This window comes from Furipterus horrens, unplaced genomic scaffold (assembly GCF_987537825.1).
Source record: "Furipterus horrens unplaced genomic scaffold, mFurHor1.1.pri manual_scaffold_13, whole genome shotgun sequence".
Classification (NCBI taxonomy): Eukaryota; Metazoa; Chordata; class Mammalia; order Chiroptera; family Furipteridae; genus Furipterus; species Furipterus horrens.
Window position 1 is genome coordinate 42836691 of NW_028327183.1, and position 26408 is coordinate 42863098.

The following is a 26408-nucleotide window of genomic DNA, read 5'->3' on the forward strand; positions in this document are numbered from 1 at the left end:
TTACCTTACGTTCCATCACTTACCTTCCGAAGATGCCTTCAACACCAGTAATGCCCATCCCATCCACGATATCTCTGGCGAGTCTAAAAGGACTGTTCCGGGAGCAAGAAGGAGTTCACCTGGTTCAAAAGCAACTTCTAAGTGAAAATTACAGTGAGGTTCGGAGGCTCCACAGCTAACTGACTTTCTTCCCAACTGGCACATAAACTTTGCAGAGGCACCAAATGACTCGTCGCCCGATCCCCTCAGTACTACAGCGCACACTAGTTTATTCTCTTTCTGCTCTGCCTGACTTCCTCATCCCTACCACTGTTTAGAAGGTCCACCTCCAATAAAACACACATGGACTACTTCTGGACAGAATTAGAGAAATCTTGATTAAAAGGTGATTTCAAAAATGAAGTAGTTGCAGGTAGAATTTAAAATGCAGAGGACCGATATATAAAGTCATTTTATATTCATAATATCCTTCATCTCTTTCCAAGGTAATTCCATTTTACTCTCTTTCAGTAAACCATTTATGCGGATTATACTGTATAGTTTCTAATTTCCGAAAACTACACCTGCTTAGAAATCTTAAGTTCCACATTCTAATCAAACCTCTTCTCCCGCACACTTATTAAACAGTCTTCAGGCTCATCGAGAGTTTGAGTCTATTGGCCTCGCCTCCTTCTCTGCTCAGCTCAGAGCACAGACGGCACGGCTGACTGCTCTCACTGTACCTGAGAAAGCCATGCCCCACCGCACCTCTCATTTCAAACTCAAACTTAGACTACTTATGTCTTTTGTATTTAAAATACAGAGGTTTCAGTGACAACCAAAAACGGAGGACTAGCACTGAACTACAGCCCCATTCAGCAGATGCCACACCCCCGACCTGCCGCTGCTCCGTGGCTCAGGCCCTGGCTTAGAAACGAAGACCCCGGGGCTCAGGACCCGACGCAGCTCAGGGTCAGAGCAGGCGATGGTCAGCACGGCTCACGGCGCGTCTGCAGGTGACCTGCCCCTGCTCGGTGGCCGCATTCCATCTGAGGGCCGGGCTGAGCACCGTAAGGTAATTACATGCTTAAAAAAAAAAATTACATTAGATGATGACATAATATACTCCTGCCACATTACTATTTAAAAGGAAATAAAGGGCTTGATGATACTTTTTGTTTGCTTAGAGGAACACAACGAGAAGTCTCATTCTTATCTCAAAGTAGTAAGGATTTAAAGGGGAAGCTCTGATTCTGAACAGAAAAAGCAATATCATTATTAAAGCATGGGGAGAAAGATACTGATAAGTGAGGGCATATAACCAAAAACGACAGCAGCTTATAGCCATCGTACAGACCCAGCAAGAAGAGGGATGGATTACGGGCAAGGCATTCTATGGAGGAAATGGAAGCCTTTTCACTTTTCACTCCAAGGGCACAGTGAGTAACTAACACCATTCTAAAACACTTTTGACCCTAAAAACTCTCAGCTACTCAGTTAAAGGACTTGCTTCTCTACAATTCTCTGCAACAGACGATTACCCAGAGAAATCAAATAATGAAGTCAGTGCAGTCATTTATTATCAGTCGCACCAAAGGATATCAAGTGGAAAAGTGGACGGGGTTGAAGCTATTAGATAAAAATTAAGTTTTCCATCATGTGTGAATTGTGATCATCAGGACCTTCATATCTGTAATTACTGTACTGCTAGTGATCTTAGAGAGATTAACATATGGATTCCAAAATTAACATATCCCCACAGAAAGTAACATAGCCAGAAGTGAACACTCATTCTTTAGATACATACCACTCTGAGTCTTCCACTGAGTGGCATCAAAGTTTGCTAAGATCATAGAAGCATCACAAAGGGCCTTAATACTTCTGAACAGCTGAGGCCTCCTACTCCGGATGGTACGTATTATTTTGTTTGCAGTCTAGATGCGAACCAAATAATAAAAATCAAAAGAGAAAGCAATGCATGAAAACAAACTAAACTTCAAATTTTCAGTTATAATAAAAAAAGAAATAAAAAAAGTGTATGTACACATGTAGACAACAAAGCACTATAATCCCTCGGATCCAAACAAAACAGTCCCCTTAGGAATGAAGTATATAAAGATGTAATAATTTGGAAATGGCTGTATTTTAAGTCTATTTTTTATTTGTTCAGTGCTTTGAGGAAAAACAATGTGAAATATCATTGGTATCTCCTTTGCATTTATTGAGACTGAATGTAATGTATTCCAATGGGGAGAAATTTATTTTTTCATTTACAAAAGAAATTCACTGTAAAAATTCCAGAAAAGCACAAAGCAGAAGAAGGCCCGGGGGGGGGGGCGGGAAGCCACCTGTGATCACATCTTTTTAACTGTTTTTCGAATCCCCCGATCTAGCATTTTGGGTACTTGCCAACGGCAATGGCAAAGAAATAGGAAAAGACTGACCAGAATTCTCTCCTCAGAAAACGGCATCATTAAAGCTATCTAAGAAAAACTATGTGTACATGAACCTATGTGAACTAGGAGCACTGAGCCAAGAGCTAGGAGTATAAAGAAGTATACGTGACCCATGACACGGACAGATTTGTGTCAAAGTTTTGAAAGCACAGGGCAGAATATTGGGTTGAAATAGCCAACTTGCCTTCATCAGGCCATTGACTTCAGAAACACCAGAACTTTCAAGCCAGAGGGAACAAGGATGAAATGTCCCCATAGCATGCCCGTCTTCACTTCACAGGCATTGATGTCAGTTTCAAGTGCTTTACATGAGAACCGACACGACCTTCTTGCAGTGCACAAAGAGCACACCCATCCAGCTCCAGCTCTCGTGGAACATTGGCTGCGTATTTTGCATTGAATAATTACAGAAAAACAGAAAAGCCATCAGATGGTATAGCAGTAAAAAATCATACTTGATATATACAACATAAATTAAAAAGGCAGAAAAAGGCGACATTCTAAAGATTATAAAAAAAAGGAACTTACTTTTTTTGGATGTTATTTGTTGTGTTTATTGTTTTACTTTTTGTCTTGAAATGAGTTTGCGCAGCCCTGACGAACCGGTGCGGCGAGTCGGCTGGGCATCGTCCCGCAAAGTGAAAGGTCATCCGTTCGATTCACGGTCAGGTTCAGTCCCCAGGCGGGCTGCATTCCAGATGTTCCCCATGATCCCCAGCCTGGCCCACCTGCACCCAGCCCTCGCTCTCCCTCCCCTGGCCTACCCCACACTATTTCCTGTGATGAACTGGGCCCATCGCTGCTTCCTCCATCATCACTTACAGCCGGTGCCACCACCTTTGGGAAAATGCAGTCATGTATGTCATATTTACAGATTCTAGAGGCATCTAATCACTCAGGTCAAAGGATGTCTCACTCATTATCGGGACTATACAAGACTCCTAGGGCAATGAAGCAGGTTCCACTCGGTGGCATAAAAGTTTGCTAAGATCATAGAAGCATCACAAAGTACCTCAATCCTTCTGACCGGCTGAGGTCTTCTGCTCCCGTCGGTGTGTATTACTTTGCTTGCAGTTTCTCCGTCTCCGGCTGGGGCACGGGCAGGCGCATGCGAACGTGGCTTCTGTCCAAGACTCCGCCGCTGATCCGACAGGCGGGGCCACCGACCCTGCACCGGCCGCCCCGGGCTCTCCGACGGCTCTCCGACGGCCTCTCCTACCTCTGCTGGCGGTAGCGGGATCGGGTCCGGCAGGAGCGGTGCGTGGCAGCGGCTGGAGTGGTAGCGGCGGCGGCGGTCCCAGTGGCAGAGGAGGTAGGAGAGGACGTCGGAGAGCCGGGGGCGGCAGGTGCAGGGTCGGTGGCCACGCCTGTCGGATCAGCGGCGGAGTCTTGGACAGAAGTGGGGACGGCGGCGGAGGTGCTATCGGCGGGAAAGCCCGGAGCGGCGGCGGCGGGAGGGGCGGTGGCCGATAGCACTTCCACCGACGCCACGGGTCCTGCTGCCGTCCCAGCCCCGGAAGCCGCCCCAGCTCCCCCCGCCGCCGCCGGCCCCCCGCCTCCCCCCCCCCGCCGCCGCCGCCGCCGGGCCCCCGCCCCTCCCCCCCCCCCGCCGCCGCCGGGCCCCCGCCCGCCCCACCCCCGCCGCCGCCGCCGCCGCCGCCGCCGCCGCCGCCGGACCCCGCTCCCCCCCCCCCGGCCGCCGCCGCCGCCGGCCCCCCGCCGCCCCCCCGCCGCCGCCGCCGCCGCCGGCCCCCCCTCCCCCGTCCCGCCGCCGTCGCCGGGTCCCAACGCCGCGCCCCGATTCCGACCGCCGCCGCCTCCGGGTCCCGCAGCCGCCCCCCAGGTCCCAACGCCGCCGCCGCCGGGTCCCGCAGCCGCCCCCCAGGACCCACTGCCACTGCCGCCGGGTCCAAACGTCGCCCACGGGTCCAATCGCCGCCCCCCGGGTCTCATCGCCGCCGCCTCCGGGTCCCGCCGGGTCTCATCGCCGCCGCCGCCGGGTCCAAACTCCGCCGCCCGGGTCCCACCGCCGCCACCGCCGGGCCCCGCCGGGTCTCATCGCCGCCGCCGCCGCCTCCCGTTCGCGCCGGGTCTCATGGACGCCGCCGCCGCCCCCCAGGTCCCACCGCCAACGCCGCCGGGTCCAACCGCCGCCCACGTGTCCCAACGCCGCCGCACCGGGTCTCATCGCCGCCGCATCCCGGGTCCCATCGCCGCCGCCCCCGGGTCTCATCGCCGCCCCCCGGATCCCACCGCCGCCGCCTCCGCGACACACCGCCGTCGCACCGGGTCCCGCCGCCGCCGCACCGGGTCCAACCGCCGCCCCCGACGGGTCCCACAGCCGCCCCCGACGGGTCCCACAGCCGCCGCCGCCGCCGGGTCCCGCCGTGTCACATCGCCGCCGCCGCCGACTCCAGCCGGGTCTCATCGCCGCCGCCGCCGCCGGGTCCCGCCGCGTCTCATCGCCGCCGCCGCCGGGTCCCACTGCCGCCCCACGGGTCCCACCGCCGCCCCACGGGTCTCACCGCCGCCACCGGGATCCCACCGCCGCCGCCGCCGGGTCCCACCTCCGCCCCCGCCGGGTACAACCGCCGCCGCCGCCGCCACCGCCGGGTCCAACAGCCGCCCCCCGGGTCGCCGCCGCCGCCACCGCCGGGTCCAACAGCCGCCCCCCGGGTCCCACCGCCGCCACCGGGATACCACCGCCGCCCCCGCGGGCCCAGCCGTGTCACAACGCCGCCGCCGCCGCCGGGTCCCGCCGGGTCTCATCGCCGCCGCCGCCGCACCGGGTCCCACCGCCGCCTCTCCCGCTCCCGCCGACCCTCCGACGGCCTCTCCTACCTCCGCCGCCACTGGAACCACCGCCGTCGCTGTCGCTGCCGCTCCCGCTCCGGCCGCTGTCACACACCGCCTCGCCACAGCCGCCGCCGCAGCTGTAAGTACTCTGCCTCTGCCGCCGGCGACACCAGCCCACCCAACCCGAAGGTCTCATCCCCGCGGCCCACCTTCCTTGCTTACACAAGTGACCTGCCCTTTGCCCCCACCCCTGGCTCCCATTGGCCGAGGGCTTTGCTAGCTGAAGCTCTGGGCTGCCATTGGCCGACAGGGCCGCCCATCCCGGCCTCGCGCTGCCCCGCTGGCTTTCTCCATCCCCGCGCCCGCCCACCCGCCTGCCCGGCCCCGGGAGTGCGTGAGGCTCCGGTACCATTGCTGCGGGCGCCCGGCTGCAGGCGCCCGGCGTCGGGGGCACTGGTGGCGGGCCCAGGAGGCCGCGTCCGTGGGCGGGGCGGAGGTCCCCGGGGGCGCGCGGTGCATCCGGGTACCGTGGTGCGAGGAAAGGCCTGGCTCGCAACCCGGGGGACTGCATTCCAGAGGCAAGGGTAGTTGTTCCTCTCCCTTTCTCCTTCCCTTCGTCTCTCTGTAAAAATAAATGAAAGTCTTTACAAACCAAGTGTGTGCATTTCAAAAGCTTTCCTAGGCAACCCAAGACAAAGTAGACTACCTGAGGCATTTAGTTCACTTTATTCCCTACTTACACTAAAATAAACAGACCAAAGGCAGGCCTGAATAAAAGACTTCATCCTATCAATTATGTTGCTTAACAGAGTTATATTAATTATGACTCTTTCATATTGAATTCCAACACCTATCCCTTTTCATCTCCCATACCAACAAATCAGAAAAGCAAAACACAACAAAGAGATAACACCCATAGAGTCTACAATGAGCTTAGGACTTTTAATACTTTAAAAGTCTTTAGAGACTTTTAAAGAACTTTAAAGACTTTTAATAAAGAACGCAGCAGTTCTGCAGCCTGTCAGGAACAATCTCCAAGAAGAGTATAAAATGGAAATCATTTCTACTAAACAGTAATTGTTTTTAAACAACTCTATTTTGTTAGAACTTTATAAATGGTCGAAGGTTCACAGCAATCAAGCAAACAATGAATTTTTAAAAAGGCTACTGGAAAACGGTAGGAAAGCTTCGTGGCGGTTTTCCTTGCCCTTGTGCCACTCCTTCCCCAGCTTGGCTGTGGGCATGGAAACTGCATCCCCCAGTTCCCAGGGCGGGATCCTGGTCCTTAGGTCTGGAGAAAGCAGAGCAAGACCTCTTTGCTAATGATCGTGTAGGTCTGTTCTAAAGCTGCCTGCCCAGCTTGGCTGTGGGCATGAAAACTGCATCCCCCAGTTCCCAGGGTGGGACCCTGGTCCTTAGGTCTGGAGAAAGCAGAGCAAGACCTCTTTGCTAATGATCGTGTAGGCAGGTCTGTTCTAAAGCTGTCTGAGAGCTCCCTGAAGGCTGGAAAAGCTACGGGCATTGCTGGAAGCCATTAAGCTGGCCAACAACCCGTAGCTGCCGGGACCAAAAGATCCTGGTGGAGGCATAATACCACAGGTGGCAAAATGCCTATGGGTGGAAATTGGGGAGAGAGCTTTTATTGGGAAATTAGAGCACTCAAAATCACCCATATATTTGGGGAATTCAGAAAGCCACATGCATGCGTCGGGGAAGAGGCTTGCTCAAAAATTACCTTGGAAGAAATAAGCTTTCACTTTGGGCTGGTCCCTGGGCTCAGTGCAAACCCGGCTGAGTGCTGAGGGACAGCCCTAACAGCCAATCTTCAAAGACTGAAAAAAAGTTTACTCTCTCATTTTCTGGCTCCTGGTATTCAAGGAGATCTCTGTCCAAACACTACCCGAACATACGCTGAGGAGCAGTCTTCAGTGACCACGCATAGCAACAAATACATCCTCTGTAAAAAGAGTTCAGTAAACCCCTGAAAAATGGACTACTATAACCTTCGACCATCACAAAAAAATAAGTCAAACCCTGGACAAGGGGAAGATCTGACTTCCAAAGTTACAGCATAAGAGTAAGACACGCCATTTTCAAGAAGAAAATCACAAGGCATTAGCAAATTTAAAAAGTATGGCCCATTCAGGAATAAATATACTGACTGAAACAATTCCTGAGAAAGTTCAGGAAACAGACTAGTCAAAGACTTTAAACAACTCTTTGAAATACACTGGAAGAGCTTAGAGACCACAAAAAATTAAGACACAGCATACCTAAACTAATGGGATGAAGAAAAAGCACTTGTGAGAAATAATGTGCGCCAGTAAACACCTACACTAAGAAACAAAAAAAAACAAAACAAAACAAAAAAACTTGAACTCTGGCTGCGGTGGCTCAGTTGGCTGGAGCATCATCCCATAACTGAAAGGTCATGAGTTTGATTCCTGGTCAAGGCACACACCTAGGTTGTGGGTCCATTTCTTGGTCAATGCACGTACAAAATGTCAACCAATGGATGCTTCTCCCTCTCTCTCCCTTCCTGTCTTTCTCTAAAAAGCAATAAAACAATCATCAAGGGAGGATAGAAAAAAACAGAAAGAAAGAATAAAAGACTTGAAGAACACTATTAAACACTGAAGAAGAAGTAACCTTGACATCTTTCAAATTCTTCCAAAACAGAAAAGAAGGGAACTCTTCCTAACTCATTCGATGAGATCACCAGTTCTTTTTCCTACCAAGGCCAGATAAAGACATGCCCCCCCCCCAAATTATAACGGCCAGGATACATTTTAATGAGCATAGATGAAAAACTTCTCAACAAGATACTAACAAACTGAATCTGAAGCATGTACAAAGGTTTATATACCGTGAGCAAGCAGGACTTATCCTAGGAATGCAAAGAAGGTCAGTATAAGAAAATCAATCCATACAATAGACACTAATGGAATGAAATTAATTACTGACCACCTCAATAGACACAGAAAAGGCATTTAACAAAATCTAATGCTCTTTCATGATTGAAAAAATAAAAGTGAGAAAACCATAAGTAGATTAAAAAACACAAACAAAACAAAACACTGACGAAACCATGAACAGACAGGAACTTCCTCAACATAATAAAGGTGACCTATGAAAACCCCACAGAAAACAACAAAATCAATATTGAAGGGCTGAAAGCTTTCCCACCAGGATCAGGAACAAAACAAAGGTTCCTGTTTTCACCACTGCTATTCATTACTACACTGAACTTCTAGCCAGAGCAAGTAGACAGGGAAGAGAAACAAAAGGCATCCAAATCGGAAAGGAAGAAGTAAAATTATGTCACTGATGGTATGATTCCATATATCTATATCTATATATCGATATATAATATATATATATATATAAAATCTTTCAAAGAATCTACCACAGATCTACCTGTGGCAACAGCAAATGAAATGAGCAAATTTGCAGGTCATAAGATCAACATACAAAAATCTGTGTGTTTCTATACACCAACAGTGACAATCCATGAAGAAAATTAAAGAGCAATTCCATTTCAATGGCATCTCAAAGAACTAAATACTGGAAATAAGCTTAACCAAGGAGATGAAAGTCTTGTACATTGAAAACTATAAAGAATGCAGGAAATCAATTTAAAATGTCCAAATAAATAGAACGGTATTCCGTGTTCATGGGTCAGAAGACAAATGATCGAGATAGCAATACTATGAGGACACATTCGATGCGATTTCAATCACAATGTCATCCCCCTTTTTACATAAATAGAAAAGCTGGTCATCCAATTCACATGGAATTGCAAGGAGCCCAAAATAGCCAAAGCAAAGTCAAAAAACAACAAAATTAAAGGGCTCCCACTTGTGATAAATATGTGCCCAGAATATGTGAAAAACCTTTCAATTAAAACAACAACAACAAGACAAAAACCGCCCATTTAAGTGAGAAAGACGCCTGAAGATTCTGCCCCAAAGAAAACCTGTGCATGCTAATAAGCATAGGAAAAGAAAATCCTCATTCATCACTAGGAAGCTACAAATCCATACCCCAAGGAGATACCAGTGGTTACCTATTAGAAGAGTTGGCATAAAAAACAAATGTTGACACTTGTCAGACCTTTCACGGCACGTGAATAAACAAACTGTGGTACAGCCATGCGACGAAATACAGGTCAACAAGAAAAGGTAACACACTGCTGATTTAAACAGGAATGAATCTTAAATGAATCATTCTGAGTTCTTCTAAAATATCAATTCTAAACAAGTAATTGGGGCCCTGCAGCCCTACCAGAAGCAGAGGCGGATTGAAGGGTGGGCGCAGCGGGCGCGCACCCTGGGCCCCGACTTCTGAAGGGCCCCGCAAAACCCCAACTGGACACTTTCCTCTAATGACACCAAGTTTGCTTTCATTACTACGCTGCATAAAATATGGGAAATGCGGGTTTTTCTTTTCCCTGGCTCTCTCCTTGTTTTTAAGGGGCCCAACCAATATCTACTTCCCCGTCGGGGGCCTCCACCCGCCTTAATCCGCCTCTGACCAGAAGTCAGGAACTGCAGTGCTGAAGAGGGGAGGAGGCCGTCAGGCTGAAGGCCACTCCGGGGAGCAGGGGTCCTGGCCCGGCTGCCAAACCCAAGGGGCACCTTTGGCATCAGCACCTGGGAGACTGTGCTCTACTTTTTTGTCCCTTCAAGTCATACAACATGACATAATGTAAGAGGAGAAAGTCGGCCATCACGGGGACGCAGATCCTTACCATTTGTGCTCCTCTTCTTTGGTTTCTCCCGCTGCCAGCTTCCTCCTTTCCCAGAAAGCCCACAAGGATTCCTCCTTCTTAACAGCCTGCACCGCGCCTTCATTTCCAACCTCCTGTTCTCTATGCAGCCTCTCTGACCCCAGCGAAGATCTGAGAATTATAACTCCCTCTCCTTCATCGTCTGGCCACTGAACGAAGCCTGTGCTGTGACGCTCTCTTGGGTTTCCTGGTTGTCTTTGTTGCGACAGCTCGCAGACAAAAGAGCCTGCGTTGGAGCTCAGAGTTGGGTTGACGGCCCCGTGGTTTTCTGGCAACGCGATGGTGGGGCCCTGACAGCAAGGCTTTTCCCACTAGAGCCAGAGAGGGGTCCCAGAGAGGAGAGCTAGGGAGCTGGGGTGGTGTCCATGGGGATCACCCCGCTGTCAGAGGCTGGCCCGGCAGCCAAGCCTGCAGATGTGCCCGCACCGACTGCCCCAGGGATTGGTAGGCTGGTGGTCTTCTGAGTTGTTGCCGTGTGCCCAGCAGAGGCAGGGCCCCTGGGGGTGGAGGCTGAGAGGGACACCACGGTAGAGGCCACCGTGCTGGTGGTGGTGGTGGTGCCCAGCCCTTGGCTGGAAGCATGGGAGCTCTGCTTGGGTGCAGGTCCGTGGGTGGGCACGACGGCGGGCGCAGCAGCGCCTCCGAGTGTAGGCTTTTTCCCAGCGCTGGCGCCAGGGGTCGTGACCAGGGTGCCCTGGCGAGTTCGCTTGCGCGTGTTCTGTGCGGAGCTTCCCCCAGGGCGCTGGGTGGCCATGCCAGACGGGCCTGGAGCCGATGACGAGGCGGCCAAGGCAGGCCTGGGGCCGGCGTGCGTTCCCGGGGGGGCCCGGGCGATGCTGCCCAGGGCTGGCTGGCCTACAGTGGAGACTGGGGCCTGGGCTGGGCCTGAGGCTGCCCGTTTTCTGCCTCGAGAGCTGGGTGGAGCCCCCGAGGGAAGTGCATAGGGAGCGGGGCTGGTGTCCATGGGGGTCACCCCGCTGTCAGAGGCTGGCCTGGGAGGTGGGCTGGTGTCCATGGGGGTCACCCCGCTGTCAGAGGCTGGCCTGGGAGGTGGGCTGGTGTCCATGGGGGTCACCCCGCTGTCAGAGGCTGGCCTGGGAGGTGGGCTGGTGTCCATGGGGGTCACCCCGCTGTCAGAGGCTGGCCTGGCAGCCAAGCCTGCAGATGTGCAGGCCGAGGGGCTGGCGCTCAGCACAGAGGTGACTGGAGCACCGGCGGACACAGGGGCACTGAGGGCAGGCACAGGCTGCGGGCAGGAAGGCACAGGCTCTGGAGCCCCGCAGCCCGAGAGGGCCCACGCCTCACCAAGCAGAGCCCTGAGGATCCGCCACCGCGCTTCTCGGTCTCTGTCCAAATCTTCTGGGGTCACCCTGTACCCGGGGTCGGGACCTGGTGGCAGGCTTAGAGGGGGCCCTCGCCTGCGCGGGAGCAGGCAGACCTTCCTTTTGCGGCGCCTGGAGGGTGCTGTGTCCCCTCTGGTGGCACCCTGGCCCTGCTCAGGCTGGCTCAGCCTCCGTGGCAGGGCGGCAGCTGAGGAGGGAGCCCCAGGGCGCTGCTGCCTCAGCGTCTTCCCGGCCCTCTGGGGCGGCCCGGCGTGGCAAGGGGCGGCACGCCTCCCCCTCTCCACCGGAGGGCAGCCTCGGGTGGAGCTATAGGAGCTGGTGATGGGGTTCCTCTTCCTGCAAAGGCAGGGGGAGCCCCTCACGGAGGCCTGGGCCTTACCGCGCCTTCCGTCTTCCCGGCCCTGCACCTGGAGGGTGCCCTGCAGGGGCCCAGGCCTGAGCACCGAGGCACGGAGGCCTCCCTGGGCCCCCGGGAGCCTGCAGGTAGGCGGGGCTCCCTCACAGCCCTCAGCCTCACTCTCTAGCACAGTGGGCTGCCCCCCCTCCTCACCTACCTCCTCCCCGTGCCCCCCACAGGCCCACTGGTAAAGGGACCTCAGGATCCCGAGCAAACGCCACAGGCTCTGGGGGATCCTCACACAGACACTCACGAAGGCTGCAACACCGCATGTGAGCAGGTGCTGGCGGGCTGGCCCTGCAGGAGGTGGAGGAGCAGGGACAACTGGGTGCCGCTGGCGGACCAAGGGAAACTGGCCACCTGGGGGAGCTCTGAGCTGGCCCCCTGGTCCCCAGGGCGGGGGGTGGGGGCAGAGTGCACTCAGGCAGTTGCCCATTGGGCGCGTCTGGGAGCTCTGGCCGGGAGCACAGAAACCGTCCTCAGCAGCCAGAGAGAGCTCGCCAAGAAGTATCTGTTGGTCTGTTGCCTGGATACACTTGGAACTCCCGGGGGGGGGGGGGCGCGGGGAGGGGGGCCACGTGGAGGGCCGGCAGGAGGAAGGCGCGCGCTCCAGCTTGCCCAGATTCTGTGGGAAGGGCGCGCCCAGACGCCTCTTGAGGTCAGTTCGGGGCTTCCCCATCTCGGGCTGGGGGAGGGGCAGGCGCACGCGAACGGCTTCTGCCAATTACGCAGCCACTGCTCCTGCACCGGCCGCCCAGGCCCTCCTGTTACAGAAACAGGAGAGTCCAAAAACAAACCGCAGAGTTTGCGGCTGGGAGATAGGCAGCAGGAAGCAGCTTTCAGGATGCCCTTGCATGCCTGGAGCTAGTGGCTGGATACATTGTTGCAAAGATCCGCTTTACTTCCAAGACTCAGGGAGATGGGAGGGATCTTGGACTGTGGGCTGGTATGGAAGAAGCAGACCGAGCCTACTAGGGTTCTGTGAATGGTCAGGACGGTTTGCAACACCCACTGTGAGAGGACGCGGGGAGAGAGAGGAGGCAGGGAGGAAGAGAGAAGCAGCTGCAGACATATTTTGGGCTGGCTCTGGCTCTAGGAGGCTCACTCTAAGGCTGTCTCTGGCCCTCACGCCCTCACTCTCTGGCTCTTGTGGGCTCCCTCCATCTGGCTTGGAGAAGGGATCTCCAGGCGGCTTTAAGAAGACGCTCTTGCCAGACTGCTTTGAGAAGAAGAGGAGATCCATGCGATTTGCAGGAAGAAGGCAGTTTCCAAGGAGGCCGAGAATCCAGGCGGTCCTGCATTGAGAGCTGGAGGGCACCACAGCACAGAAAGGGCCTCCCCAGTCAGAACTGAGTGATTGGCAGCTGCTGGTAAAGCTGAACTGTGCCTGGGAAGTAGGGAAACGGTGTTTCTGACTTTCCTAAGACTGGCCAGGTCTGGGAGGGGGAGGCAGGGCTTTGTGTAAATAAACAATTCTTTTCCTTTTCACCAAACTCTGGTATTCAGAGTTGTAATTCTGGCGGCGGGCAATCGGACCCCTAACTAAACAGCCCGAGCGCAGGTAGGCGGCGGGCCCAGGAGGCCGCGTCCATGGGCCCGCGACGGCCTGGCGGCAGGGACCGCGCGCTCTGTTGGGGGCGCGGGGCACGGGGCGGAGGTGCCCGGGCGCGCGGTGCATCGGAGCACCGTGGTGCGAGGGAAGGCCCGGCCCGCATCCCGGCGCTTGCGGAGCCACCCTGCGTACGCGGCCCGGCTCTGAGGCGGCGGCCGGCCGGGGCACGCCGGGGAGCCCGCGCTGAGCCCGGCCTCCGTCTCCCGAGCCCGCCGTGGATGATGTCGCTGCCCCTCCCTCCGCGGGCCGTCGGGCCTCGCCGCCGCGCCGACCTTGTCGGCGGCCAAGGAGAACCCGTGCAGGAAAGTCCAGGTCAACATCTTCAACAAGAGCAAGTGTCAGAACTGCTTCAAGCCGCGCGAGTCGCATCTGCTCAACGACGAGGACCTGACGCAGGTGAGCGGGCGGGGGGTCCCAGGGCTGCCCCAGAGACGGAGAGCCAGGCCCCGCGCAGTGCAGCCGCCGTCCCGGGCGTCCCCTTCGGGCTGGAAGTTCCCGGGCGCGGGCCACCCCGCTGAGGGTCTGGAGGGCCGGCTGAGGCGGGCAGAGCGCCTCGCCCGGGGTGCCAGCGACCCCCCCGCCCCCCGGTCCTGACGCCCGTGAGACCATAGTCCTGCTGTGGACAAGCGAGCGGACGTTGCCCTGGTTGCCCTGTGCCCGAGGCGGGCGGAGGTGGGGGTGCATCTGAAGGAAATGGAAAAGGAGCAGAAAAAATGTGCGTGAGTCCTTGGGGGAGGGGGCGGGGGGAGGGCGAGAAGTGTATTGATAGACTCGGGACAAAGGGAAGATGCTCGAGTGTGCCGAGAAATAACATCCTTTCCCGTTCCCGTAGCCCTGCCCTGTGATTCGTGCTTCTTGGGTGACTCAGCAACGCCTGGTTTTTCTTAGTAGGAACAAGGCGCTTTAGGAGGTCTTGCTGCCTCACGGCCCCCCCACCCCCCGAGTCTGACTTAGGGCCGCACTTAGACTTGTCCCCCAGCGGGCCCGGGGTGTCCCTCGTGTCAGACCCAGCCTGCCCTTGCTCCGCGTCATCGCCCCTGTCGGGGATTGCAGAGCTGAGGGGTCCTGAGGTCTGGGGGGAGGGCCTTGCTCTTGAACTTCACCTGGGGCTCCTCTTCTGCGCTTGGGGCCCAGCTCTCCAGTCACTTTCGAGGACTGAGGAGCCTGTGGGTCCTGGGGAGAGTCGTTCCCTTCCTGCTCTATCCGCCAGGCGAGGGCTTTAGGGGAGGCCAGTAGCTCCCAAACGTGCATCAGAGTCGCAGCCTGAGGAATCCAGAGCCCTTGGCCGACACCTGGGGCGACGTGGGACATGGGGCGTTTGTGTTGGTGGCAGCTCCCCAAGAAGTGGGGCTGTCGACCCCACTGGCCTTCGGGAGCCAGTGTCCTGGAGTCTCTGGGCCCTGGGAGGGCTTTGGCACATGCTGATTTCTTGGGTTTCCTGATGCAGCCCCGTCTGTGTCCCCGTGGGGTGTGTCCTTGCCCTCTGCCCTGCCTGCATCCTCTTCAGAGATTTTTCTGCCACACCCCTGAATCAGCCCAGGGAGCTCCTTTCACATTCCGGGGAGTGTGGGGGCTGGTTTAGCCGCTGCTGTTCCAGAAGAACCCCTTCGAAGGAAGCCGCTGCTTTCAGGTGCACCCGCCTGGCTGTCTCGAGTGCTCCTTGAGTGCCCACAGGTCGCCAAGGTTTGCAGTTTCCCTCCTGGTGAGAGTCAGCGTTGGTTCATGAATTGCACCAAATGGGCCACGCAGCGTGAGGCGGTATGGAGGGGAGACTGGGTGCAAGGGACACGGGGATCCTCCGTGTTGTCTTTACAACTTTCCTGTAAATCTAAAACTGCTCTGCATGAAAGAGTTATTGAAAACACAGGAACAGGAAGGACCTCCACAGTCAAAGCCGATGAGAATGAGGTGGACAGACGGTCGTTGCCAACCACGTCTGCCTCAGGAGAGGGAGCAGAGGGACCCGGAGCCCAGGGGCAAACCCCCCTGTCCGCTTCATTCCCCAGACCCGATCTGCGCAAACACGTGGAAATGAAGACTTAACATTTGCCACTGAGACCTCAAAAATGTGCAAAACTACACAAGCGGTGTGCAGTATTTGGAAGAGGAAATAAAATGTCACCTGATACAAAAATAATTGCTTTTTTTTTTATTTGGAAAGTCATATGCTGATATCTATTAAATTGAAAAATACATACAGCCTTTGACAACGCGGGTTCACCCGAGAGCTCAGCCTTCAGGAGCGAGCAGCGGCAGAAACCCGGGAGGAGCGAGCAGGCGCCGGCGGGATCGATCGCGGTCCAGGCAGACGCTGTGACCGTATCGCGGTTCCGTCAAAGGACGGGAGCTTCGGACTCAGCGGATGTCTCTGGATTCCTGTCAGCGAGAAAAGCAAGTCCTAGAGGGAAAAATGGGGAGAGAGACTCATTAATGAGTTTCCTTCTGAGGTGATGAAAACTTCTAGAATTAGATAGTGATGGTGGTTGTACAACATTGTGAGTGAGCTAAAATCACTGCATTGTACATTTTAAATGGTTAAAATGATGAGTGCTATGTTATAGTATTTACCACAATAAAAAAGAACACCTACTAAATCCTATAGATGTGTGCATTTTCAGAGTGCTGCTCTAAGGACCCTCCTCACTCGAGGAGACCCTTGCTATGACGAGTGAGCTGTGGGAGGAGGAATGCGTCCCCCAGCCTGCCTGGGACCCAGGGCTCCGGTGCAAGGAAAGAAATCCCTCCCAGGGGGAAAGGAAGGAGCTGGGAAGAGCACTGTGGGGTTAAGGGTAAAGCGGAGAGGCCCCCTGGCTGGGGCTGGGAGGAACCCGTCAGGCAGGAATGTTTTAGACAGACGTGCCGAAGAGCGTGCTCTCTCCACCACGACCTCACAAACCCTCAGTAGAGCACCGAACTTGTTTACGAATGCTTAGCTGGTGCACATTTACTGTGTCAAGTTTTCCTCGGAGGCCAAGGAAGAGGATGGGGTTTAAGTGAAGGTCAAGAAGCAGCTAAAAACTGGGTGAGCCCATGGAGACCTGGAGGATGAGCTTCAATGGGGCACGCTTCTTTAGAAGTCATGTTCCCCTGAGCCTCAGTTAACGGGGAGGGGGCACACCTGTTACAGATGGACATGCTTGGGGTCTTGCCCATCTTTATGGTCCCCGTACTACTTAATACAATGTCAAGCACATAGTAGGTGTCCACTAAACATTTATGGAATAGAATTGTATTAATATGGATCCTTATCTAGAGATATAATTGATATGCAACATTATATAAGTTTAAGGTGTACATTGCTCTATTTCTATATTGTAATATGATTACCACTACAGCATTAGCTAACATTTCTATCTCATCACATAATTATCATTTCTTTCTTGTCGTGAGAACATTTAACATTTAAGATCTAGTCTCCTAGCAACTTTGAAGTATATAATACAATATTATTGATTATCATCACTATGCTGTGCCTTAGGTGTCCGGAACCTATTCGTCTTCTACACACAAATCTGCACCCTTTGACCAACATCTCCCCAATCTTCCCATCCCCCAGCCCCTGGGAACCACTGTTCTACTTTCTGTTGCAACAAGTTTGACGTTTTTAGATCCCACATATTAGTGACGCCACTCGGTATTTTTCTTTCTCTGTCTGGCTCATCTCACTTAGCGTAATGTCCTTGAGGGTTCATCCATGCTGTTGCAAATGTCAGTATTTTCTTCCTTCTTGTAGCTGAATAATATTCCATTGCATAGATATACACCATATATTCCTTATCAATTTATGCATTAAAGAACACTCAGGTTGCTTCCAAAGAATGCTGCAATGAACATGGGCTACAGATACCTCTTCAAGGTAGTGGTTTTATTTTCTTCAAATATGTCCCCAGAAATGAGTTGCTAATTCATATACCGTAGTCCCTCTCTATATTGTGGTTCACTGTATCGCGAGATTTTTTAAAATATTATTTTTAATTATTTATCGCGGATTTTTTCCTATATCATGGGATTTTGCAGTGGTGTATATATATGCTGTTAAAGTTACATAGGTTTAAGAGTGTAGAATAAATGTAAGGTTCCTACTTCGCGGGGGCGGGGGGGTCTAGAACATAATACCTGCAATAAGGAAGGGAATACTGTAGTTGTATTTTGAATTTTTTGAGCAACTTCAGTAGCATGTTTGACAGTGGCTATATAAATTTACATTCCCACCCTAAAACAAGACTTATCCTTACCAACACTTATCCCCACATCCTTACCACCATTTATTTATTTTCTTTTTGGTGATGGCCATTCTGACAGGTGTGAGGTGACATCTCATTGTGGTCTTGATTTGCACTTTCCTGATAACTCGGGATGTTGAGCATCTTTTCACATACCAGTTAGCCATCTGTATGTCTTCTTTGGAAAAATGTCTGTTCAGATCCTCTGCCTATTCTTTAATTGAAATGTTTGTGTTTGTTGTTATTGTATGTGTTCTTTATATATTTTTGGTTATTAACCCCTTACGCAGTATATGGTTTTCAAGTATTTTTGCCTATTCCATAGGTTGCCTTTTCATTTTGTCGATGGTTTCTTCTGCTGTGCAGAATCTTTTTAGTTTGATGGAGTCACACTTGCTGATTTTTGCTTTGGTTGCTTATGGTTTTGGTGTCATGTCCAAAAAAATCATTGGCAGAATCAGTGTCAAAGAGCTTCTTTCCTCTATGTTTCCTTCTAGGAGTTTTATGGTATCAGATCTTAGTTTAAGCCTTCAATGTGTTTCAAGTTAATTTTTGTGAGTGGTGTAAGACAGGGGTACAATTTCATTTTTGCACATGTGGCTGTCTAGTTTTCCAGCACCATCTGTTGAAGAAACTATTCTTTCCCCGTTGAGTATTCTTGGCTTTAGATAAACATTTTTTAACATTATTTCTAATCAAAACGTGCCGGTAGTGACACAGTTGATGCCTATCCCCAAAGCCCAAAGGACTTTAAAGCCTCCGTTCAGTCTTCCATTGGAGGCTTTGAAGCCGTTTGTCTGTCCATTGCCGTACCAGGCGCTGAGACACCTGATGCGTATCTTCATCTAGTACTACAACCTGTGGGCATTATATTCAGACCACGAACCGAAGTGTGCTGATGAGCTGCCACTGCTCAGGTGGCCAGCAAAAAACCACTGGGCCACTTTCCAGGCCAGATTCCTTTGCCCTTTCGGCGCCTGTGCCCCATCCCTAGTCTTGCTCTCCAGCCCCCACACCTCCAAACAGGAGCCACTGACCACGACACATGAGCAGAGCACACTGCTGGCCTCACACCATCTGGGCCAAGTTTCAGGTCAAGGTAATAGCTTCTGGCATCTGCTTAGCTCTGTACATTTCCCTCAGTTCTTTCATAGGCAGCATTAATTTGGCCTCTCAATAAGCCTAAGAAATGCACAGGGCAGGTTTTATTAGCCCCATGTGATGGATGATCAAATAAGAAGTCAGAAAAGCAGGAAACACAGCAAGCAGTGGGATTCCCTTTGGGACTCTACATCACAGGACTGATTTTATGAGTAAAGTCAACCATTCTGGGAATGAAACCTCCCAGTTGAAACCAATGTGTTCATTCATCTCACCCTTCTTCTGTTCGCTGATCTTTGCATTCCTCCCATCCGGAACAGCGTTTACAGTAATGGTAAGCCTTACATACGTTTTAGAATTAAATGACACATTTTCTTCCCTAAAAGAGGAGCATATGATCAGGTAGTAATGACAAACCAGTAAACAATCAAAATGCAGTGGTGTAACTATAATTATATTCACTAATTCCATCAAAGTAGTATTTGTTAAGTACTTCCTATATGCCAGGAGCTGGGAAGAGACAGGCGGTGGCATGTGGGATTTCAGCAGCATAGACTCGAGTGGCTGCCAGGAACCAAGTCCCAGCTCTTGGGTTTTAGTTTTGGAACATGGGCAAATTATTGAACGTCACGGAGCTTCAGGGTCCTCATCTATACAATGGAGAGCACAAAACATTCCTGACAGGGTAGTAGTGAGGATTATATTAGTTCCTATACATAAAAGCTTCAGAATGGTGCCAGGTCTGTTTAATATGCATTAGCTAGTCACCATTACTAGTTATTACGACTAGGAAGCAGTGATGTAAAAGGCAGAGGCTGAAACTAGGAAAAAAGACTCAGAATTTTTCAAATTACAAACTTAGATTAAAATATATTATTTTTAAAATAATCACCACCACAGAAATATACATATGGTCGGTTGATTTTTTTATAAAGGTGCAAATGGAATTTGACGGGGAAATGAGAATTTTCCATAAGTGATGCTGGAACAACTGGACATGCAAAAAAAAAAAAAAAAATTCAAGCTTTACCTCACACCATACACAAAATTTTACTCTTAATGGACCGCAGACCTAAATGAGAAAGTTAACGTTACAGAACTTCATCCCATAATGCTCCCCCATACCCCGGTGCAGTCGGCTCTCCCCTCCCCACTCTCCCCTTGCCTTCTGTCCTCTCGTTTTGCTTTTCTTTAAAGAAGCTATGTGAAATGGAATCGCACAATATTTGGTCTTTGGGTCTGGCTTTTGGGTTAGACTAATGATTTTGATTCACTCGTGTTCTTGCACATGTCTGCAGTTTGTCTGTTTCCACTGCTGAGCGGTATTCCATGGTATAGATACACCACATCGGTTAACCCAGCTACATGCGAACACTTGGGTGATTTGCAGTTTGGGGCCATTCTGCATAAGGCTGCTGTGACAGGTCCTTGAATGGACTTAGGTTTTCTTTCACTTGGGTAAACAGCTGTTCATAGGGTAGGTGAATGTTTATAAGAAACTCCAGGCTCTTTTTCAAAGCAGTCGTACAATTTTGCCCTCCTGCAGCCTTTAAGCCAAACTGGGAGGATGATGAAGATGGGGGGAGGGGATCACTGAGCTAGCCTCAGGCCACCTGAGGAGTCACACATACGGTGTCATCTTGCACAAAAAAGCAACCGTTCCTCCCGAGACAGACCCTGAGGAAGACAGACGAGGAACTGAGGTACAGAGCAAACTAGCGCCCCCATCTGAACCCAAGCCACACACGAGGCCTCACGTTGGCCTCGGCCCCAAACATCTGAAGAACAAGAGAGACAATTTTTTTTTTACCTTCCAAGCTTGCATTCTTTATCCACGTGCTCACCCTTTGGGATACAGAATTGAAAATATTTAAGAAACTGGAGGATGGGACTATTCCGTATGTAGACCAAGGGCCCTCCTCCTGAATTGTTTCCATTTCATGTGAGTATTTGATTCCTATTTGCCTCATTCGCCTAGATTCATTTAGGCAGTGACCGAAGTCCCGTGAAATCCAATAGTGCTATGAAAAGCGACAGGAAACCCGAAGAGCATTCTGTGAAAAGGTCTCTCTGCAAGTTCTTCACCGACCACAGCAGCCGTGAGGCCACTCCGCCCCGGGCTCAGGGCCAGAGCGAGGAGAGCGCTGAGCACCAGACAGGGCTGGGCAGGGCCTGAGAAGGAACAGGGCGGGTCACAGGGCTAGCTGGCTGCTGCTCAGGGCTACAGCATGGGGCCAGAACCAGCAGGCAGTCGCAGGGCCAGAGTTGAGACGGGCTCCCCGGGTGTGGGGTGGGGCTTTTCAGACGCCATCCTGCAGAGCTCCCAAGTTCCCACAGAGGACGTGAAGGGGTGGGTCTATGAGACTCTGCGCGACTCTGCCTTCACCCAAAGCATCTCTGACTTTCAGTGGTTTGTATCCTAAGGGTTGTACAAGGCTCATTGCTCTTTTTCTAAGACCAAAAAAAAAACCATCTTCTTACTAAAAACAATTTTAAAATGACTAGTTGAGAGGTAGAGCCCAAATTTTAGCCTCTACAGAGGCAGAGAGAAAACCTACATGTGTTAAGCAGGCTGGCGAATATATAAAAGGGGGTGGTGGGGACTGTGGCCGACTGGAGGGTCTATACGCCCTCCATGGGGCAGCTACCACAGGGCCCCAGTGAGCTGTAGCTCTGAGGGACTGAGGACCCAGTCTTGCCAGACCTGCTGATTTGCAAGAGAACCCAGCCAAACAGATTTTTACATAAAAGCGCTCAATTACTAAAGATCACCAACTAATTCAGTTTATCTTATAATATCATGTAGATCCAAAAAGCATATTAATACCTGGATTGGCCTCTCAATCACTAACTGGCTCTGGTTTGGAAAATACTAGAAATCATAGCAGCTTTTCATTGTTGCGGTGGGGAACTCACACCTTTCTTGAATGTAGAAGAGCTAGTTCTGTCTTTATGTTTTCTGCTAATCATCGTGTCCTCAATGCTTAGCCCGGAGCCTGGCCCTTCACTGCCCAAACCAGCTGTGGAATGACGGGGTGTGTCGTTGTCACCTGGCTCTCTGTTGCACCCACTTAGGCCTCAAATCTCAAACAAATCTCCACTTCTGCTTTGATATTCCAGGTGGCAACCTTGTGGGAGGTAGACCATTCATGGGTGGGCAAACCTGGCACATCTGTATTTTTCTGGGCACTGCTGAATAATCTAAAAAGACAGGCTGTGTACTTAAGCCAGTCCAAAGCTGTGCTCTGCAGTTCCCAGGTCCTTTTAGGGTACAAGAAACTTCGGTTCACGCCAGGAAACCCCCCACCAGCATCATTTCCACTTAGGAAGGATGGAAGCCTCACTGCTCTGAGGAACAACTCCGGGGCAAAAACACTGATGGTCCTGTGGCTGGAGGTCCAAGAGCTGGCATTCCAGAAGATGCCCATGGTAACTGGAAGCAAGTCCTTCCACGCTTCAAAGTCAGGGGTTCGGCCGACTCTGCCGGACTTGCACGGGATATAGCTGAATGATTCTGTGACCCATAGCTCACCTTGACCTACCTAACAGCTAAAAAGAATTGAAGTTGGAAATCAGAGAAAAGTTGTCTTTGTAAGAGTATTTAATGAGCAGTGAGCACCCTTCCCAGCCCTGTGCTGGAGATGTATTCTGTCTTCATCTAAGCCCAGTGACGGGACATCAAGGAACCATATGGAGTCCTTCCCTTGCGTTACCTGGAGTTTGAAGGACACCAAGAACTTTCAACCTCCCTCTAATGGTGCCTCTTCCTAAACAGGAGCTGCTATGGTCTGCGCCAGAGACGTAGACATGTCCTCTTCTGTCCAGGGCAAACGTGCATGAGTGTGTCCAATGAATCAGACATGAGCCACAGGAGAGGAAGGCCCTTTGCAGAACTGCTTAAATTCTGCCCAAGAGATAGATCTGCCCCAGGAGGCCTGATGACCCCAACCAGCGGTGAGTGGCCAGACCTAGATTCCTAAGAGCAGAGGGAGAAAAACAGAACTGGCACTCAGAGAAAATGTAATATTCCCAGTACAGACCCAGAGAAACCCACAAATGTACCCCAATAAGTGAAGTCAGTTTTGCTCATCTACTAACTTGCTGTAGTCCAAAGTAGTCAACACTTGATTCCATGAACACCGGGCACACCAGCCCTTTCCTGTCCCTCACCTCTCCTCCCTCCTCTGTTCAGACCTGGAGGGTCAGAAGCCTCATCTAGTAAGCTGGGGGCAGGACAGGAGGCAGAGAGAAACAAGGTGTAAAACTGAACAGGGAAAACAGGGAAGCCTGTTTTCCATGCTCTGAAGTGTGTCCTTCATTCTGCTGGAGACGCAGCTCTCTGAGGAGGCAGAGATACAGTCTGTTGGGTAATTGCAGAAGATAACCCTGGCAACGGCATGGACAGAGACTGGAGTCTCTTTGGAGGTCACTGCTGTGATTCACGTGAAAGATGAAGGCCTGGATTAGGAGAGCTGTGGCTGGAACGGAAAGAGCGTGGATCTGAAAACCTGTCTGGAGGCAGCATTGTCGGGAACTAGCCACTCTTTGGCTAGAAGGAGTGGAGGAAAGAGAGAAGTCAAGGGTGACACCTTCTTAGAGGCTGGGCAACAGGTAGCTGAATGTGCCAGGAGCCTAGATAGGAAATAGAGGAGGAGGAGGAACTCGGAAGGAAAATAATGAGGTCAGTTTCAAACATGGTGAACCGGAGGTGCTATTGGCAGGACTTTCCTGGGAAGACGCCTGAGAAGCAGCTAGAAGTCTGGTCTTGGAACAGCAGAGAGGTTAAGGCTGGTGAGATGGATGCATCTGTCCCACCTCGGCATCCTCTGCAGGAGTGGCTCCAGCATGAGGCACTCATCCACACTGGAAAAATTCTTCCAATTACTTTTTGGCACATCTTAGAAGCAGAAGAGAAAAATGGATCGCTTTTTTACATTTTCATTACATTCATTCTAAAATTATACTCTCCTGATTTCCAAGGACTTCCAGTGCCTGGTGTTGATATATAACCACGTAACTTCACCCTCTGTATACAATGCTGAATTACTTACGCCTCTCCCAGGGCTCACTCCTGACATGGGATGTCAAACAGAAATAGAACATGCATCTCCTGCATCTGGGCTGAAACCTTACAGAGAAGTCTATGGGCGGCCATAAATAACCCCGCATGTTCCTGGAAAGGAGCTGTGTGTGCGGACAGCGTAGGGTCACTGCAGATTTATGAGCGCGTCCCCCAGGCCGCGGCTCACACAGCCAGCGCAGGGGCCCGCGGACGGCGGGAGGTCCGAGGCAGCACCACGATGAAAGGACGGCTGGTCCCAGGGCTGTGGGACACCTGGGCACCCCAGGGCCACAGGACACCTTTCCATTTTCTAGCGTTTCTACTGCTACTCTTACAGCCAGGAAAAGACCCTGAGGGTCACTGAATCCTGAGTGTGTTTTCTTACAGCCGTTCGAATCTGTCACCAAGCGCACTAGACAAACTTCTGCTATTGTGGCTACAACGTCTCCCCGCTCTTCCACAAGCGCAAAGGTCGGCCTTAGATGAACTGTGCGTGGGTGGGCACTGCCTTCCCGTCTCTTCTTGCTTTTCTTTCTCATTTCCCACACTCTTGGTTTCCTCTCTCTCTCTCTCTCTCCCCCTCATTATCCTATGAAACTCCTCTTCTTGTGCATAATCTGGAGTAAATGACTTTACCTCTCAAGCCCTTCACTTTCTCACTTGTAACATGAAAGTGTAAGACCAAGTGCTTGTCAAACTTGAATGTGCAAGCGATGCCTCTGAGGATGCTGTTAGAATACAGATTCTGATTTAGTATCAGAACACTGGAGGGGGCCCAAGGCTCCACGTCTCTAACAAACTCAGGTGATTTTCATGCTGTTGACCCGAGAACCTCACTTTAAGTACGAAAACAATCCCGGACGGCAGGGCTCCCTTTCCTTGTACCCGCCGTCCGTTGGTAGAGCCTGCGAGGAGAGCCGTGGTGGGAGTGCTGGGGATACTTCAGCCTCCGTGGGGGGAAGTTGAACGTGGTAAAATGCTTTCAAAATAAGCACATCAAATATCTGCCTTCAATGAAAGAGATGATCTCTAAGGACTATTATCATTCCATATTTTAAAACATTTGTGTTTTTCTTCAACATGGAGCATTTCTCAGAAGCTGTTTACATATGAAAGAGTCTAATGAACTCATCAGTGTTGAGGCTGAATTATGGAGGACTTTTTAGAAATAAAGAGAGTGGAAATCATAAAATAAGGGTCAAAACAAGCAATCAAAAAGGATAGACGGTTAACTAACCAAAAGTTGGCTCATAGAAAATGGTCTTAAGATAGCACTTTGGGAAGAATGTTCAAGAGAAAAGAGAAGATGTAAATAAACACTACAGTAAGTAGAAAGGGAAAAATAACTACAGACATAGGAGATGTTTTAATAATTTTAAGGAAATATTATGAGTGAACAAACACCAGAAAACGTCAGAATCCAGAAGCAATGGGTATGTTCTTTTAAAAGTATAAAAATGAAAAAATTTTAATGTGAAAGAATGGAAAACTTATTCAGACAAATAATATTTAAGAAAACGAGAACGTAATAAAAAGCCTTCTCCCCAAACTCACACCCAGACACAAAAGCCAGGCACAGAGGGACTTACAGGTGTGTATTATCAAAACTTCAAACAACAAATAACCCTTATATTATACAAGTTGCCTAATAAGAAATAATAATAAAAAGGTTGTTTACTTGACTTGGGGTGGTGAAGCCATAACACATATACAGATGATGTATTACAGAACTGTATACCTGAAAGCTGTGTACTTTTATCAACCAATGTCACTTCAATAAAGTCAATAAAAAAGTTTAAAAAATAATGTTGAAGAAGGAAAAATGTATAATCTAGATGTCAAAACAAAACTGGGACAATACAAGGAGAGAATATTGTAGGTCCATTTCACTTAGAAATACAAAAAAAAAGTAAAGAAAAGAAATATAAAACACTGACTAACAGAATGTAACATATATTTAAAAATAAGTCATCATAATAGTTCACCCCAGATATTGGAGGATTATTAAACATTATAACATCTATCAATCCACTTCAAAATTTAAAACAGAAAAGTCATGGTTATCTCAATAAATAATGAGAAATCACTTTATTTAAGTCAGCACATTCTTAGTAAAACTTCAGAGGATAGGGATATGAAGTTTATCTTTCAAAAACCTATAGCAAACAAACTACATAATGAAGACATTTTAGAAGGTAGGGAATAAAGCAAAGATACACATTTTAACCACTACTGTTGACCACAGTTTGGAAGGTCTTACCCAATTCACTAAGATTTTTAAAAAAAAGCAAAAGATTGTCCTGACCAGTTTTGGTCAGTTGGTTGGGCATCGTCCCACAAGGTGAACGGCCACCAGTTGGTTTGATTCCCGGTCAGGGCACATGCCTAGGTTGCAGGCCTGGTCCCCAGTCGGGGAGCATGCGAGAGGCAACTGATCGATGTTTCTCTTTCATGTCAATGTTTTTCTGTCTCCCTCTCTTCCTTCTCCTCTTAGAATAAATAAAATCTTTTTAAAGAAGGCCAAAGATTGAAAAAACAGAAAGAGTTGCTATGCTTTGGAGAGACACTGCTCATTTATACAGAAAGCTAAAGGAAATTAAACTAACAAATATTTAAGTTGATGAGTAGATGAATGAATGAATAAATGAAT

General features: G+C 50.7%; 1 protein-coding gene and 1 long non-coding RNA gene across 3 annotated transcripts in view; both read right to left on the reverse strand.

Moving 5' to 3' along the window:
- Positions 1–247: 247 nt before the first annotated feature.
- LOC149994782 (uncharacterized) lies at positions 248–3160 on the reverse strand. 2 transcript variants are annotated; one of them, XR_016507705.1, is made up of 3 exons: positions 2620–2952; positions 1787–1913; positions 248–1065 (listed from the first exon to the last, which is right to left on the reverse strand). It is a non-coding gene; the product is annotated as an uncharacterized LOC149994782 (long non-coding RNA). The 2 variants fall into 2 exon arrangements; XR_016507704.1 differs by lacking the exon at positions 248–1065 and adding an exon at positions 2964–3160 and having other exon boundaries at positions 1738–1913; positions 2620–2817.
- A 490-nt stretch (positions 3161–3650) lies between these two features.
- Positions 3651–26408, reverse strand: part of LOC149994783 (myosin-14-like) — a 59148-nt gene continuing 36390 nt past the window's right edge. Inside the window, exons 19-20 of the mRNA XM_090259087.1 lie at positions 5277–5385; positions 3651–3706 (exon numbers count right to left, since the gene is read on the reverse strand). Of these exons, the coding sequence (XP_090115213.1) occupies positions 3651–3706; positions 5277–5385 (165 nt within the window). The remainder of the gene's footprint in view (positions 3707–5276; positions 5386–26408) is intronic.